The sequence below is a fragment of the Lacerta agilis genome, chromosome 7, assembly GCF_009819535.1.
Source record: "Lacerta agilis isolate rLacAgi1 chromosome 7, rLacAgi1.pri, whole genome shotgun sequence".
NCBI classification, from domain to species: domain Eukaryota; kingdom Metazoa; phylum Chordata; class Lepidosauria; order Squamata; family Lacertidae; genus Lacerta; species Lacerta agilis.
This window is the reverse complement of record NC_046318.1, coordinates 27904175-27922290: the sequence shown is the minus strand read 5'-3', so window position 1 is coordinate 27922290 and position 18116 is coordinate 27904175. Positions and strand designations below refer to the sequence as shown.

The 18116-nt window shown below is 41.1% G+C and overlaps 1 protein-coding gene across 1 annotated transcript; it reads left to right on the top strand.

The window, feature by feature from the left end:
- The first annotated feature begins 5747 nt into the window (after positions 1 to 5747).
- Positions 5748 to 16777, top strand: CD83 (CD83 molecule). Its single transcript, XM_033154649.1, has 5 exons — positions 5748 to 6062; positions 6219 to 6349; positions 13602 to 13818; positions 13907 to 14004; positions 15961 to 16777. The coding sequence occupies exons 1-5, from the start codon at positions 6020 to 6022 to the stop codon at positions 16048 to 16050; spliced, it is 579 nt and encodes a 192-aa protein (XP_033010540.1). The 5' UTR covers positions 5748 to 6019; the 3' UTR covers positions 16051 to 16777.
- The last annotated feature ends 1339 nt before the right edge of the window (positions 16778 to 18116 follow it).

Sequence of the window (18116 nt, the reverse complement as noted above, 5' to 3'; positions counted from 1 at the left end):
GATGTACCGGTATTCACCTTAACATCTTTTCTTAGGGCTGCACTCTCAGGGCTGCACGTTGCCCAAACTGTGGATTATTAGCAAGCAAATAAGGGCATCAGAAGTGATTCTGATCATCAATGGATGTGGGTTTTAATTTGTAAATCATTTCCTAATTTAATTTTGGGTACAGTAGTATCTTTTGACTATCTATTTTGCTTTCAACATAAAATAGTAAATTGTTTCCCTTCTAGCTGCTCCCCGGTCCAAAAAAGGTTGTACAATGATCAATTGAAATCAGGTCAAATTTGTTAAATGGGACAGATGGATTATGGAACGATAGGTTCTATAATAGAATGATAGGTGAGTTCTTTTATATGCGTTTAGAAGACATCTAGAATACTGGTAAATGTGTTGGGGAAATTACTGTGGAATTCTCCTAGAAATTGGCTGTACCACAATAAATTATCCCAATTCAGCTGTTAGCAGCCAGTCAGACATAACAAGTGGTGGTCCGTGATACATATCTCTTCCCCATTCACCTCAAAAGACACATCCGGTCCCTGCTCCTGCCAACCCAGCAGTTTGAAAGCATGTCAAAGTGCAAGTAGATAAATAGGTAAACAGCGGGAAGGTAAACGGCATTTCTGTGCGCTGCTCTGGTTTGCCAGAAGCGGCTTAGTCATGCTGGCCACATGACCTGGAAGCTGTACTGCTGGCTCCCTCGGCCAGTAAAGCAAGATGAGCGCCGCAACCCCAGAGTCATCCGCGACTGAACTTAATGGTCAGAGGTCCCTTTACCACTTCAAGAAGGGCCCTAATGGCATTGCAATGTACCGGTATTTTCAGGTCCACATTGGCAGCACAAGGGGAAGACTTCTAATGCTTGCAGATTTCTCTTACTGCACCTGGGCAAATGTGTTTATTTCTGGATGCTCTGTTCCTTTAAAGATAATATTTAAAACAGAAGCAATCAAGAGGCAGAAAGAAAAGGAGAAGTATTTTATCTGATCTCCAAAATTACTAAACAATCAATCTCTCCTAATTTGACACTTGCCTTAACTATCCTTAGATCTGGGCCCAGATTCTACCCTTAAATCTTGCCCACATCTACTGGTACTCTGCATTTAAATAACACCCCCCCCCAAAAAAAATCCAAATTCAGTGAGTAGTAACTAAGAAGCTGGACTATTTCAATTTCCTTCCTTCCTTCCTTCCTTCCTTCCTTCCTTCCTTCCTTCCTTCCTTTATGACTTCTGGAAAATACTGTGGTAAATTTTGGAGGCAGCACCATGATGTTAAATAAAATGTTATGCATGCACTTTGGGATCAAGAGACAGGCTGGATAATAATATAACTAGATTACCGGTGCCATGAGACATGCTGACAGGTTGAAATAATGTCACACCATTTTGATTATTTATGTAAATTGAATATTGAGCTATCTGTGCCATTCCCCAGAAGAATGGAAAGCTTTCACAGCCTATTACAACCTGCAGCTTAACTTGTCAGGAAGCTAAAGTCCTTGTCTAGCATCAAGGGTTGACACACCTTTTCTGTTTATTTGTGATTGAGATTTGAAATATGAATATACTGGTTCTGCTTGCTGTATGAGAAATGCAAAACATTCCTTCTTTTTCTATGCTCTTACAAAAAACAAATTAATTTCTTAGCAGTGGTGGGAGTAAAATTGGTTTGGAATATTCATAGCAAATCTTTACTGATAAATATTGCCTTCGATGCTGATTTTAACTGTGTATTATTGATAATTGTTTTATATTGTTTTATGTACACTGTTTATATATTTTTAATTACACTGTTTACATTTTTTTTAAACAAGTCACATAAATGCCAAATGATCATGAACAAGCAGCTAAAACAAGTGAACTCCTGATGTCTAGCCCATTATGTTGTATTCATATTTAAAACTCTACCTGCTGTCATTACAGTAGTTCTTTTCTTGAGCTGACCATAAGAACAATTTTACTTGCTCAGATCAAAGACCCATCAGGACCTGAGTGTGACAGCATTCTCCCCATTTGTGATTCGCAGCAATTGGTATGTAATAGAGGTAAACCATAGCCATTATAAGCCAAATTGATAAGCCAATATGATTCCATCCTGTCCTAATAATCCCTCGCAGGGAACTTGCCTTTTCCACAGCTGAAACACTGGGTTGATGCTATTCACTACCACCACAAGGTCTCATTCCTGATCAGGCACCAATTCATCAGTTTTTATTTTGTCTTTGCAACTCATAGGGTTGTGAGTTATACACATCCTAAAAGTAGCAACCAGTTTTGTCTACATCAATATCAAGTTCTCTTTATCTCTTTATCATACAGTCAGTCTCCTTTCAGTTAGCCAGAGCTGGCTTTGAATTCCTGAAGATCCAAAGAGCTTATTTAAAATTAGGGCAGACTTTTAACGAACAAGTTGGTTTACAACAAAGCAATCCTTATACAAACAAATCGTATTTAAGTTTCTATGTCTAGACCAGCCTTCAATATCCTGGTGCCCTTCAGACAGCTGTGCTGGAGGTGATAGAAGTTATAGTCTGAAACATACTGAGGCTATAACACTATACCCTGCTGCTGTAATCCTATATATACTTACCTGGGAGGAAACCCTGTATATCTAAATGGGACTTCTTAGTAGACACACATTGGATTGCACTGTAACTGTGTTAAAATAAGGTAAAACCATATGAAAATTACCACCCTTATTCACAGCCCTATATGCACTCAAATATGCACAGACATCTTTTCCATGCTTGGGCAAAGGCATATACACACACATATGTGCTTCCTCCATTGAATTGAATCAAACTCAAAGAACTGCAGATCCAAATTTACTGTTTATTTGAGTTCTTAGCATAATCACACATGTTAATCGTGCTGTACTTCTCATATGCTAAATGTGGGGGAACCGCAGAGAAATATTAAACATGCTTCTATTTTTACTGCCTTTGCAAACTATCAGAATCTACCGATATTTACCAGAAGCTTCTGGCATTGTTGCTAAGGATCCCCTGGATTTGAAGATGGGGTTTTCCTGAAAAGTTCTGTTAGCTCCAGCTTTTAAGATGGCTCTATTGTATTATGGCAAAAGTATACAGAGTGCTGTTGCCATCTAGAGTTGGTTTAGGGTATTTTAAAAAAAGAATCTTGACGCTAACTCCCCTATTTTTAAATATCTCAGCTAACATAGAATCATACGAGTTGGAAGGGACCCCGAGGGTCATCTTTCTTATTAATTCAGACTAATATTATTAATTGGCATTTTATAGTGGGAAAATGCTTTTGACTTTTGCCCAATACAGATTACAAAGTTGTTGTTTTTAAAAAATAACAATACTACCAACGCAAGGTATGAAGGCAGACACGAAGTACAGTACGATTGCATCTTATGCACATTTAACTTGCATGATTTCAACCATATGCAGTTGAAGGTATGCTGGCTGAAATTGGGCAAGTTAAATCCAGTCAAGGTGGAAACTTAAAGGTTATTCATGCACTGGGTCCACTTGGGTTCTTGTGAGCATCCCAGAGCTGGCGAGCTGAGCAGGACTTGCCCCCCTGTAAGGCAGAGAACCCCCCCATAAGGCAGGTCCACTTGGGTTACCTGCCATGAAGAGAGATTTTAAGCTCTTCTTTGCATGCTGAGTGAAACTTGCTTGGCACATGGACTTCTGGGAGTACAGTGGACTTTCTCTTCCCTCCTCTATGCTGTTTTTGTGTATATGTTGAACCCTCGCATAAGATGCGGTTGTGCTGTATTCAAATGATTACACCAGCAAGTCAAACCTCCTTGCCCAATTGTAGTTTGGATTAAGGTCTCTAACTACTTTACCCCAGTCCTGATCATATGCTTGGTTGGTTTTTTGTTTTTATTACAAAATGTGTTTATAGTACTCACTTCTTTATAAATTAAATGTTAATCTGCCCACGCACAGTCTGTTTTCAAAACCACCTACGTAGTCAGCAGTCAGTGCTTCTCCTTTAAAACTTTCACATCACCCACTCATTTAAGAAGAATTTCGCTAACAGTGTCATTGGTTATAAACTGTAACTGTTGTTATTCACTGCTGTTGTTCAGTTATTCTGTCTAATGGGTGGGTAACTCTGTCACCATACTTACCAGTAGGTACATAGGCCAAACTCAGTCACTGAAATGTCCTGCACATTTTTACCATACCCTCCAACATCCTGGGAAGGCAAATTGGGACATGACCTCCCCTCCCACACCATCCCTCTGCCACCTCCCCCCCCCCTCTGCACTATCCCACCACTGGCCACCCTTATGCACCACCATCGCTGCCTCCCCACACACCATCCTGTTGCCAGCTGCCCTTACACGCTGCCGCTGCCTCCCCTATACCAAAATAGTCCGAAATACATGGAAGGCATGTATTGGCTACCCCTGTCCCAGATCTTTTAAGTATGTCATGTGGTCAGGTCCTTTGAGGGTTTGCTTTTTTATAAAAAGTGTTTTAACTGTGTTTTGAGTTTTTAATAGTTCCTGTAGTTTTCTATTGTATTTTAATTATTGTATTTGGTTTTTATTAAGTTGCCCAGAGACCTTATGTTACAGAGCATCTATATAAATGCAGAAGAAGGAAGGAAGGAAGGAAGGAAGGAAGGAAGGAAGGAAGGAAGGGAAAACTGACATTTAAGGAACATTTATAAAGCAACTCTTTCCACACCTAAAAGTAAGTTCTCTTGAGTTGATTGGGCTTATTCCCAAGTGGGTATAAGATTGCAGCTCTAGTATTCAACCACATATACATGCTATTAACTCAGTATATTTATGTCTCTAGCTACCCATCCCCCTTCTTATTTAAACTGCTATCTGCCCTTAAAGGTGTGATTGTAGCAAATAGTAAGCTAGAGGATGTTGGGAAGAAAACAGCATGAGCAAAGAGCTTGAACTGAATGCCACCCCAGCAGCTATTTCTAAATGAAAAACAAACTTAGTCTAGCCCTAGTCTTTGTAATTACTAACTCGATTAGGGATCAAAGCTGGCCTCGTTCTTGAAATAAGTGATTTTGGGCTATGGGAATCAGTAATCAATCATGTGTGTATGTACTTCTAACTGGAAAGTACAGCCTAAACATAACCCAGAGGGGGAAACCCACTTGTGGAAATTTTTCAGAGTTAGATGACCTCATCACACCAGCCAAATGACTTTCATTTCCCTTTTCTTTCATTGTTTGTTGCCCTGATGATATTTCAGGCAAGAAGTGCTCCATTCATTCAAAGAGAATATATAGTGATTATACTTGCAATTGGTTTTGAGGAAAAACAGAAATGTAACTGCATTGAAATGTAACTGCATTGGTGGATAGGTTTTTGCTATAATGACATCATGTAGTGACAGTCCATGCTACAAAGACGTTTCTGCACAAGCAGTTTGAGTGTTTACAAAGAGAGGATTGAATCGTGACATGAAATAACAGAATAATAAACACACAAACAAGAAATCTGTGTATTTTTTAAAAAAAACATAGGAGTGCAAGAGCGCAGATGGTGAAACATCTCAAGGTCAAACTAGAGATATTTGTGTGGTGAATTGCAGCATGTGGAGCTGGGTTGTCAGAAATGTAGGTGGTGAAGGGAGCTTTAAATCTCCCAAGCAGAGCCAGATTTAGGGCAGCGTGGCTGGTTTCCCCGCACTTGGCGCCGAGCCAAGAGGGCACTGCAGGGCGCCACAACTATGACGTAGTGCATGCGCAAAACGGAAGGTGCGAGGTGGGGAGGCGCTGAATTTTGGCCTCGCACAGGGTGCCGCTGAAATTTGAAATACCAGATCAAGCAGTGTGGTTCCAGTTACCCCAGTGTCTGAAACTAAGGGGAAAGCACATGGGACTTCCCCCTACAGCCAGAGACCTTCAAGACTCCCTTAGCTGGAGTGTAGGAGAGGGGGGATCCCCAACCATCTGTTTCCTGAGTTAACTGCACACATTTATAGGCATCATCTCTTTCACTTCTTTTCACTTACCATCTCCTGAAAAGAGTAGATCTCAGCTACTGTGTGCCCATGGCATCCATATATTGCTATCAGCTTGTCTTCCTAAGTCAAGGTAAATATATATTTTATTTTTTCTAATTTTCGTTACTGTTCCGCACCCCCCCACCCCATGCCTTCAGGGTCTGTTTTTCCTTCAAGATTCTGCTACAGCTGGTCATCTGAGTGGCCTCCCCAGAAATAGCCTGTCTTTGTGTTTCCTTTCCTGTAGTCTGGCATGTGGTTCATGGGGTTGCTGATGCTGCGGAACAGGTTGTGGCAACGTGCGGTAAAGATGTGTTGCTCCCTTGTAAATATTTTCAGGATACACAAGTCTCAAAAGGGGTCGTCTCCTGGTATAAGGTAAGTACCTGTTACTTTCATTCTCCTTTTATTTCCCATCTGTATCTGCATTTTATTTAATTCGTAAGTGTGGTTAAGAAATGTTGGTGAAGACATTTGTATGGATGTTGTGATGCATGGATCAGGTCTATCATGAACATTATTCAGCTGTTGCTTAGAATTCGTGTAGGCTAAAAAGGAAGAGTGTGAGGAGTGGGCATGCAATCACTGCCCTAACATCTCTGTGTAAGCTGGCTTGAGAGGGAAGGTCTGAAGGAAGATTTTAAGTATGTTGGGCTGAGGGTACCTTAGAATGCTTTTTCAGGGTTACCAGTTATGAGAATTCTTGGCATGTCAACCCAAACACAATCAGAATCTCACTTCAGATCTTCCTCCTCAATGTGAGGAGGTTCAAGTTGTGTTGGTGTGCATGGGGACATTTGGGATAATAATAATAATAATAATAATAATAATAATAATAATAATAATAATAATATTTTATTTATACCCCACCCTTCTGGCTGGGTAGATGGGCAGCTTCCAACAAAAGCTAAAAAATACATTAAAACATCAGCCATTAAAAACTTCCCTAAACAGGGCTGCCTTCAGATGTCTTCTAAAACTCGGATAGTTGTTTATTTCTTTGACATCTGATGGGAGGGCGTTCCACAGGCAGGCGCCACTACTGAGAATGCCCTCTGCCTGGTTCCCTGTAACTTCGCTTCTCGCAGTGAGGGAACCACAAGAAGGCCCTCGGAGCTGGACCTCTATGTCCGGGCTGAACGATGGAGGTGGAGACACTCCTTCAGGTATACTGGGCTGAGGCCATTTAGGGCTTTAAAGGTCAGCACCAACACTTTGAATTGTGCTCGGAAACATACTGGAGTTGCATGTGTGCTCCTACATCCTCCCCAATTTTAGCACAAATGTGTTTGCTCCAACTTCCTGAAGAAGGTTATAAATAACAGCAGAAATGATTGTGGAGGTTGGAAAATGTCTTGTTGCTATCACAGGAATTGTTGCTAACTATAGCAATGATTTCCCAGTTCAAATGTTGTCAGGGGTAGCCCATCTCGTTTCACCATTTGAGGTAAAACAGGAAGGTGCCACCTGCCATCCCCAAACCGAATCCTGGCTTACCAGGATTGGTTGGTGGTGGCTGGTGGCGAGATCTTACTGGAAACTGTTGCCACCACCACTTCCTGGGTAGGGTGGGTGTGGCACCCATGAGGGTCCCGCCCAATGGGATTCTGCCACTGAGGCAGCTCCCTCCATCCACCTCGTGTTCTCGTTTGAGAACATATGAGTACAGAGTGCTGGGAAAGAAAACATTTAATGTAAATTGCTCTTGAGATTCTAACATTCTGGGCAGAGAAGTCCAAGTTCAAACATGTTAAACCATAGTTTAGCATGAAAAAGCAGGAATGACCCTCAGGAAGCCTTGGGCTCATGCCTTCTCCTGTGTGGCCAAAAGAATGAGACTGGAAATTTTTGCTTCCGCTTTTGTTTAACTCTGGGTAGTCATACCTCGGGTTACGAACACTGCGAGTTGTGCGTTTTCGGGTTGTGGACCGCGCCGAACCCAGAAGTACTGGAACGGGTTACTTCTGGGTTTGGGCGCAAGCGCAGAAGCGCCGAATCGCATCACGCGCGTGCACAGATGCAGCGCTTCAGGCTGCGAACACTGCGGGTTGTGAATGTGCCTCCCACACGGATCATGTTCGCAACCCGAGGTATGACTGTAGTGCCTTCCAGACCACAGTTACCACAGTGCCTTCAAACCACAGTTACCAAAGCTGGTTCCCTTTAAGTTCCCTTTAAGTTCAACCACACTTATGGCCCTGGATGTAATGGTGAACTGTGCTTAAGTGAAATGGAAGCTGAAGCTACCTGCATTTCTGGCTGTGCCAGAGAAGAAAGGAACGGGCAGCTCATGAGCCCAAGATTCACTGTGGCTCATTTCTGCTCATTTGTATACAACTTAACTACAGCACTTACCGGTAACTATAGTTTAGCATGACATGCAAAACCAGCCCACATGTCATTTCTGCATTTTGTAGTGTGCTGTAATACAGTAGCCACCAATTAAATCTCTCTCTCTCTCTTTTTTTAAATCTCAAAACAGTTAATAACAGTTGTAGAAGTTCAGAATCATTCAAGTTTCAGTGCTCTGCAATGCCTCTTACTTTCTTTTGCATAACTGACATTTATTATTATCACTGACAACATTTCGGACGAGCAGTGTGAAGATGACAGAGTGCAGCTAGGCAACCGAATTGTAGAATTAATCACTTAAAAAAAAATCTATTGAGGGCCTAATCAATAAACAGTATATAAAGCCCTCATGGGGCCAATTAAACAGTAATTCCAACAAATGATAGGACATTTTGGAATGTAAAGTTCAAACAGCTCTCAGGTTAGATCTTTAGCACAGGGTCATGTTGAACTGTGTAGTAAATGCAAACAATTAACCTCTGACTTCTGCTGCCCCCCCCCCCAAAAAATATGATGAGGATGAAGATGTGGCTGTGCAATGTGCATTGCTGTTTTTGTGAAGAATTAATGATCAGATTATACAGCCAACGGGGCATAGCTGTCAACTTTTCCCTTTTCCTGCGAGGAATCCTATTCGGAATAAGGGAATTTCCCTTTAAAAAAAGGGGGAAAGTTGACAGCTATGACAGGGGGTGATGAGCATCCTCAGGTCATCTTCCCACCCCCATTACCTACTGAGATCAGGATTTCAATTATTGTCTTGAAACAAATTTGAAAAATAATAACAAGAAGGTGCAAAAATTCAAAGGAATGTAAATTCTACCATGTCTCTCTCATGTATAGTAAATCAGAATTGTGCATGCAACTATGAAGGGCTTAGAAAAAGACAATATATACTGGTAAATTTGTTTCACATCACATTCTCATGCAACTCACCCTGGGTACATTCATACTTACAGTTCATTATCTGCATAAAAAAATGAACTAAAACCCCACATTCTGCAGCCAAATGATCTGAAATTCTGCACTGAAATCCTGTTATGTAAATAAAAACATTGCAAAAGCACAAGTCTAGGCAATTTTCATGTTGGCTTTGAAGAAAGGCAGTGTTTCGTTGTCATGCAGTAGGGCTATTTGAAATTCAGTGTATATATTCATTGAATTTGCCATCAAATGGCTTGGCTTTAAAAAAACAAACACAAAAAACTTTCCAGCCCATTTCCCCAACTATAACAAAGTAAAGTGTGCGCTCATCCATTACATTGTGTTAGAATGGAGACTAGAATGTAGAAATTCATTCACTGTATGCCATTTCTTGTCAGCAGCATTTTTATTCTGTGTCACTATTGCCATGCATTTATTCTCAGTGCGGTTGTTTCAGCTGATGCCTAGAGGCTCATTCCACTTGGAAGTTGAGCTATGTTTTCAGCCTCTGCTGGGCTATAACTCAAAGCAGCATTTTGAAACTGCTGTCCCCTATTTCCCCCCCTTAAATTATCCATTTAGGATACAACCCCCAGAGATCCTGCCTCTAACTTTTGTAGCACACAAAATTTACTGGGTTGTTATGTTTTTTTTTGGGTAAAAATGTTGTATGTTCTTCATTATTTATTTGTGGGTGCCCTTCCTATTTTATATAGGCAAAGGGTTATCTGGAATTTCTTCCCCAACCACTAGAAATCTTTCTGGACTGATCTATGCCTATAACTGAGGGAGGGGTAGTTGACTCTTTAATCAGTAATGTTGTGTAACATATAGTGAGTGAGTATGAAACGAGAGTGTCTGATAGAGAGGTGTGTTGCCATGGACCTAACCTCCAAGCAGTGGCATCGATGTCATGGGCCAGGACAGTGTAAAGGCAGGGCATGGTGAGGTCAGGTTGGTGCGGTCAATTTAGTCCTGCAGCTGATGTGGCAGAAGCACCCCATCTGAACTGCCACACCTTTCCTGCACCTTTCTAGTCTGTGGCAGTGACATCGCTGCCAGGAAGCGAGGTCTGCAGCACTGCCGCTCCCTGCCAGCTACTCCTGGCATGAAGACACTGCATTTCATGCAAAGTTTAGCTTTTAATTATTATTTTTAAAACCTATGGTTGACTACAGTTTGCATAGTTTAAAAAGTAACAACAACAACAACAACAACAACAACAACAACAACAACAACAACAACAACAACAAAACCTCTCGATCCAGAAGCAGCTTGGTTTAATTCTCCTAAGAAATTTTAGGGTTTTGGTGTTGCAGTTCATTTACAAGCAATGAATTAAAGAATTTCCCTGCTAAACCCAAGTGAAGAGGAATCTTTCTATCAAATCAGCAATTTGCCACTAGATGTCTCCACAGGCAAAATGTTATTTCTCACGTGCTCACGAAGGAATTAGTGATGGGCAAACTAATCCCATTAGAAATTGTCATTAGCCAAGTTATGAATCTCATGTTACAAACTTAGATGAAAGCTATCCTTTATTTTGAGATTTTGAAATATCCATCATGTTGGGTTTTTTTTCATGCACATCACCAAAGAGCTTTGTATACAGGTGAAACTCGAAAAATTAGAATATCGTGGAAAAGTCCATTTATGTAAGCAATTGTTTTTATTAGCTACTGGAGTTTAATATATGAGATAGACTCATAACATGACATGCAAAGTGAGATATGTCAAGCCTTTGTTTGTTATAATTGTGATGATTATGGTGTACAGCTGATGAAAACCCCAAAGTTGAAATTGTTAATTTGGGGTTCTCATCAGCTGTACACCATAATCATCACAATTATAACAAATAAAGGTTTGACATATCTCGCTTTGCATGTCATGAGTCTATCTCATATATTAGTTTCACCTTTTAAGCTGAATTACTGAAAGAAATGAACCTTTCCATGATATTCTAATTTTTCAAGTTTCACACACACACACACAAGCTCATGCATCACATTATGTGTCACAATGCACCCTTGCATGGTGGCTGTTTTCATATGTGCTTTGTTTACTACAGTGGTAGCTTGGTTCTCAAACTTAATCCATTCCAGGAGTCCGTTCGACTCCCGAAACTGTTCAAAAACTAAGGTGCGGCTTCCGATTGGCTGCAGGAGGTTCCTGCACTCAAGTGGAAGCCACATCAGACATTCAGCTTCCGAAAAACATTCACAAGCCAGAACACTTACTTACGGGTTTGCAGCGTTCAGGAGGCAAAACATATGAGTACCAAGGCGTTTGAGAACCAAGGTACGACTGTGTAGTCAAACACCATGGAGGCAGAGAGAAGTTGAGATGCAAGCTGAACAAGCATCAGAATGAGCAGAAGCACCAACAGACACAATGCCTATTTGTTACAGCAGGACTCCTGTTTGTTGGCATCCATCTGTCTCGAGAGACACTGGAGTGCGCCTCCAGGGGTGAAGTCAATCTGCTGTGTTTGCAGCACCAAAGTGACTTTGCCAGGGCGCAAGCCTGGGCAGTGTGAATGGAAGTCCTGGGCTGCCCAGAATACAAGACCCCCTCTCAGCCTCGCTGATGTGCTCCAAAGGAAAGCAGAGCAATATGTTTGGCACCAGCTTGGCTGCAGAAATTGTCGGAAGGTGTGCAAGTCACCATCCAACCATCGTAGGGACTCTGCTCCTGATTTGTGTAATGTCTACTCCTTTGCCATTTCTTCTCCCGAAGTTATTCCGCAAGGCAGCAGAAGTTTAGGACCAGAGGTTTCCTTTTCTTAGATGGGATACCTTCCCAGACTGATGAGCCCCATCTGCCCCTGGGAGGGGTAGTACCTGTGGGGGGCACACTGTGCTCCTTCTGGGGTAGTTGTCCACCTGGGGTTCGTACCCTACACTAAGCTCTTACCTGTGACTTCCTAGAAGTTGCCAGCATGCGACAACGACCACACCCTGGGAACAGAAGACTCCTGCTGCTGTTCCTATAAACCAGAGGTTGCTGGACTACAAGTCCCATCATACCTTACCTTTAGCCAAGCAGGCTGAGGGCTGATGGGAGTCAATCAACCTTCTGGAGCGCACTGTTTTGACATCCCTGCTTTCTAAATGCTTTAAGCAGAAACATTCCATGTGCAATGGGACATTTTCAATTTCTTTGGGAAGGAAAGGGTTACAGTAGCCAACGTCTGAGAATGCACAAAAACTGGCAGAATTTGAATGCTTAATCATGCTGGCTGCACAGGCAAATAATACATAAATTTAACTTGAAATCAATCTTGGTTTGAATTATGAAGATACTAGATTTCACTGAAACAAAGCCAGGGCTTTTTATACAGTTGGGAAGTATGACTCCTGCAGGTTTGAATAATGAACTAACTAATTTTGAGTTTTGGCATTCACGAGAAGTTATGTGTATAGCTAAGAAGAACATTGTGATTGAAATGTATTGTCATTCAAAAGGGCAGTAAGAGAGCTTATCCAAACTGTAAAACATTTGCAAGAATTCAGAATGAGAACATTTAGACAGACATTTCAGCATTTAAATGTATAATGCATTTCTTCAATAAATTAGGGTGTATTGGGGATGAGTTTCCTGCCCCCTTTAGTCTAGATGTATCATCTACTTGAACAGTTCATATTGATAAGTGGAAATAAATGATCACTTCCCATCTGCTTTCCTCAACAAAATTCATATGAGCAGTTCTCTTATACTGCTATACATCCAGTCATCTCATTGGAGCTAAGCAGTAGGCATCTTTATCATGGACAAGTAAACTTGCCCACTGGGCAAATGAGGTTTGTCTCAGCACCACTATGCTCAGAAATTTGATCACCAGTGCTTCTTAGCTTTCTGTTAGGTTGCTAGGCAACTGTAGGAGAAATTCCCTCACACCTAGAAGGAGGAGAGCAGGAACTCTCATGTGCTCCTAGTACCGGTAAGTCCCAAGGAAGTCACTACTCCATGGCCTCCAAGTCTCTTTCCCAATGCCAAATGGGCACTTGCCCTAGAGATTCTCTTGCATGACCCTTTCCTGCAAGCTCCTGTTTTCTGATGGGAGGAGCACCCACCCGGAGGAAGGGATGGGGTGCAATTCTTTTGCTCTCCTATTAGTACCATAGTTATCAGTGGAAATAAATGCACCAGTCTGTCACTGCTCTGCTCCTTCCAGGAAATTAAAAAAAGCGATTCTGTCCTTTAGCTGCTCATGTTCTTCAACAGAACTGACCCTTTAAAGCAGAACCATAAAAGTGTGACGTACCTTCTACCCTGTATTTGCTTAGAACTGCTGTATATGTACATTCTGGTTGGTTGGTGGCATATTACCCACTCATATGTTGTTGTTTTGCAGACTGATGAAATTGGTGAAGAATGGACAGATCTGCAAAATAATACAGAACATGAATATTCAAGAGATCTTAACAACTCCTCAGAGGTCTCTAATAGCACCTGGCATTATCTGAAGATTAAAAATACTACAAGTCTTAGCAGTGGGACGTATGCATGCATCATAAGGTCACCAGTTAAAAATGCTAACCAAATTAGTACAGTTACATTAAAAGTAACAGGTACAGTATGATGGACTGTTTTTTAACTTCCGTTGTACACAAATCACTCAAGGTTCCATAAAGTAACTGTATCTATTTTGCCTTCCAGACTGTCCTGAAGATGCAAAATTTCAAAAATACAGAACAGAACTTGTGATGTTGTGCTCTCTTGGGTTTTTCTACTTGATGCTCATCTTCTTTGCTTGTGTAAGTACCGGTACTTTCAGATTGTTTCCAACCTCCCCATTGGGCCCCATTTCAGATGCAGTCATCAGTATTGTCACAAGGGCATGTATGAATGGGACTCTGTCATAAGAGCTTTGTGGTTTGCATGCTCCCACACACCCAACTCATAATAGTTTTATTCTTATTCGACGGGGAAATACAAGTGCAAATATTATCATTGTGAATGCTGTGTGGATAATGGCTGTAATAGTGTCACAGGCACCTGCTGGATGGGGCTAGTGTGTCTCTGTGGCAACTAACACAAGTCCATCCTCTAACATCAAGTCAGGAGAGATGTGCAGCTAGAGAGAAAAGGGAAGGCACAAGGCTGATGACTTGGAGGCAGACAGTCAGTCAGTCAGTCCAGTCGGGAGAGGCTGTCTGAGCTGCAACCTTTACTCTGACAGAGAGGAACTAGACCAATCAGCAGCTCTGTAGGGCAAACCAGGATATGATTGGTTCCCCGTGTCACCTGATGCCCTGGTACCATACCCCTTGTTGCATTATATTCTGTTTATATTGGTAGGTAATATTACACAAAAGAAAAATGACAAAGACTGTATCTTGCTATCTTGGAACTACAGCGTTTCAGAACTCCACTTATAACCTATTATTCATTTATAAATTGATGATTTGTTACCTCTGAGCTGGGGCTCTCTACTAGTCAAAAATAAACTTGCTGTAAGGTTCATTAGAAAACAGTAATTCATATACAATACTTTTTCATTATCATGACCCTATTTTGAATCCCTGGAGGGCTAATGCCAGTCACTTTAGACAATACTGAGTTAAATGGACCAATGGTTTGACTCAGAATAAGGTGGCTTCCTATGTTCACTGACATAAATGTTTTCTGGTGACTGTGGTGACAGGATGATATAGTTTGGCTAAAAGATGCCTTTCATACACATTTGGAGGAGCAGCTAAAGTTGTTTTTGCTTTGTTTTGGATACTCACAAGACTTTGGCAGTAATTTGTGCTGGGGTTGACTTGATAAATCTTGAAGGAAGTTGCTAAATTGAAAACAGAGGAAGAAGCAGAAGATTGATCTCTTTGGCTCTCTATTGTGAAAATTGCTAAAATCAATAACAAGGCCTTGTTGTTTCTCCACATAGAAAAATTATAAATTCCCTTTGCTGTTGAAGCTTTCTGGGCATTTTGGTGTGCTGTTTTTTAAGCAGAACCTTATGCTGCAGATGACCATCTCAATGAAAAAATTAATGTGACATATTCCCTCTATGGGAATAGAGGCTCACAGACACTAAATCAGTTTTCATTATTGTTTAATATTGCCTCAATCTAAAAAAGGAAATGTTTTACTGTTTAATATACCCATTGCTATTTCTGTCTGTTGACCTTTCAATGAATTTAGAAGTACACATGTTTACGACGTAAGTTGGAACTAGATATTGATACTGTTTCAGAACTGAAGCAAAACTTTGAATCTCATAATGGTATATCTACAGTCACATTTCAGACACCCCTGTTGAAGGGGTGGCAGTATCTTTCAAATAAAGAAGAGGTAAGTGTTTGTGACAACTGGAAAAATAAAGGAGTGAGAATCAAAAAGTGAGAATCTGATAAGGTTTATCAGTTTATGAATAGTGTGAAGGGCAAAGAAGAATCACTTTATCCAACTCAGATCACTCATTACAACTGACTGACAGGACAAAGAAGAGGAAGTATGTGTTTATACAACACATAATTCACTTTTGGAATTCGCTACCATAACAGATCACACTTCCACTCTTGAAGACTACTGTTCAGTGAAAACGAAATGAAACTGTTTTTTTTAATGCAGTTTCAATGGGGGGAAATGAATGAAAAGGTATTCTGGGATTTTATTGCTAGATTCTTAACATTGTAAGACTATCATTAAATATGCATTTTCCCTACAATTCTTATAAATGCTCGTTTCAGCAATTCTTTCTTTTCTAGATATGCCTAAAGAAGGATAGATCTTCAGACTATCAAAAGGCCAGAGAAAAACACATAGACAACAGTCGTTACCTCTTCAGTACCTGTTGAAAGGATGGCTTCCAGTGCTCAATATGGCACAGCACTGGCAAAGACTTCTTCAAGGTTCTGTCCTGGCTGATTTTGTTGAGTGCACTGGGGATTCGTCAACAGTCATTACTGCAAGACTATTGGGTGGTATGGACATTTAATGCACTGTTTCACCAGACTATTCTGAAAGTTTTTAAATTGCTCACTCCAGCTGGGGAAGTTTTCAGAGAACTGTTTCGTTCACAGTTTCATTCACTACAATATGAACTTTTAGCATCAGCCATACCATTGTCACAGAAGATTATAAACCTAATATTGGCATCCTGTCTTGTTTATGTATCTTAATCTCTTTTGAGTCTTTGTTCTTAATATGCAAAAAATGTGCTATGGACTGGGCTTGGCCCCTTAACCTGGCACATAAATTATTGATTGAACCAGCTCTTTCAATAGCCACAGCTGTTGCAATATATATTTTAAGAGAATAATGCATCTTCAAGTGATCGAACAGCCAAATGAGAGGAAACGTCACTGGAACCTACGTCACTGGAACCTCTGTCTCAACTGTAGTGTTGATAGTCTGTGTTTACATGTGTATCTACTGAAAATTATAGAGTACACAGAAATGATTTCTTAGACGGATCTTTACTTAAAGAGAAGGTATCTCAGTATTACTATTTTTATTTTATTTATTACATTTGCATACTGCCCTTCATCTGAAGACCACAGGGTGGTTCAGAACATAAAAATACAAAATGGAAAAACAAAATACACAGTAAAACAAAGCAAACCAATACCCCCCCTACCACAAACACATTTAAAAGGCCACAGAACATTAATCAGCCATAGGCCTGGTCATAGAGGAATGTTTTCACCTAAAGATATGTAATGAAGGTGCCAGGAGAGCCTCCCTGGGGAGAGCATTCCACAAACAGGGAGCCACTGCAGAAAAGGCCCTTTCTTGTGTTGCCACCCTCCAGACCTCTTGTGGAGGAGGCATATGAAGAAGGGTCTCGGATGATGATTGCAGGGTCCAGGTTGGTTCATATGGGGAGAGGCAGTCCTTGAGGTATTGTGGTCCTGATCCGTTTAAGGCTTTATAGGTCCAAAGCAGCACTTTGAACTGGGCCTAGAAACTAACTGGCAGCCGGTGTAGTCAGGCCAAGATCAGTGTAATATACTCAAACTGTCTTGCCCTGGTGAGTAACCTGGCCACTAAATTCTGCAGCAGCTGAAGCTTCCGAACCATCATCAGAGGCAGCTGCACGTAGAGTTGCAGTAATTTGACCTAGAGGTTAGCAAAGCATAGGCAACAGAAATTAGGCTACCCTGTCCAAATAGGGGCACAGCTGGGCCACCAGCCAAAGCTTTTGAAAGGCAGTCCATGCCACCGAGGCCACCTGAGCCTCAAGCAACAGCAAAGGATTCAGGAGTACCACTAAACCAGGGGTAGGCAACCTAAGGCCCGTGGGCTGGATCGGATGTGGCCCAATCGCCTTCTCAGTACGGTCCGCGGACGGTCCGGGAATCAGCATGTTTTTACATGAGTAGAATGTGTGCTTTTATTTAAAATGCATCTCTGGGTTATTTGTGGGGCATAGGAATTCGTTCTACCCCCTCCAAAATATAGTCAGGCCCACCACATGGTCTGAGGGAAGATAGACTGGCCCACGGCTGAAAAAGGTTGCTGACTCTTGCACTAAACTATTCACCCCACTGGGGACACCTCTAAATAATAAAGAGAGTGTAGCTTTCAAATAGCCACACACCACTCCCATTTTTTTAAAAAATATATATTCTGGATCTCTGATTCATGCATCTGAAGAGTTATTTAGTCCACACGTTTACTGTTGCGAGCAGGACAGAATAGAAAGCATTAAAATGTTGTGCCTATTTGATTGAAGCTTTTAAATCTTCACCAACTGGGAGCAGTATTAGAATTTGGTAAAAATCCCCTGGTACTTAAACAATTCCCTCCAGAAATCCTGTCTTTTTAGAAACTCTGAAAATATCTGTTTATTCAATCCATCAATGTAAACAGCAGATGAATTTCTTTTTTTCCGTTTCCAAAGATCATATGGAAGCAATTG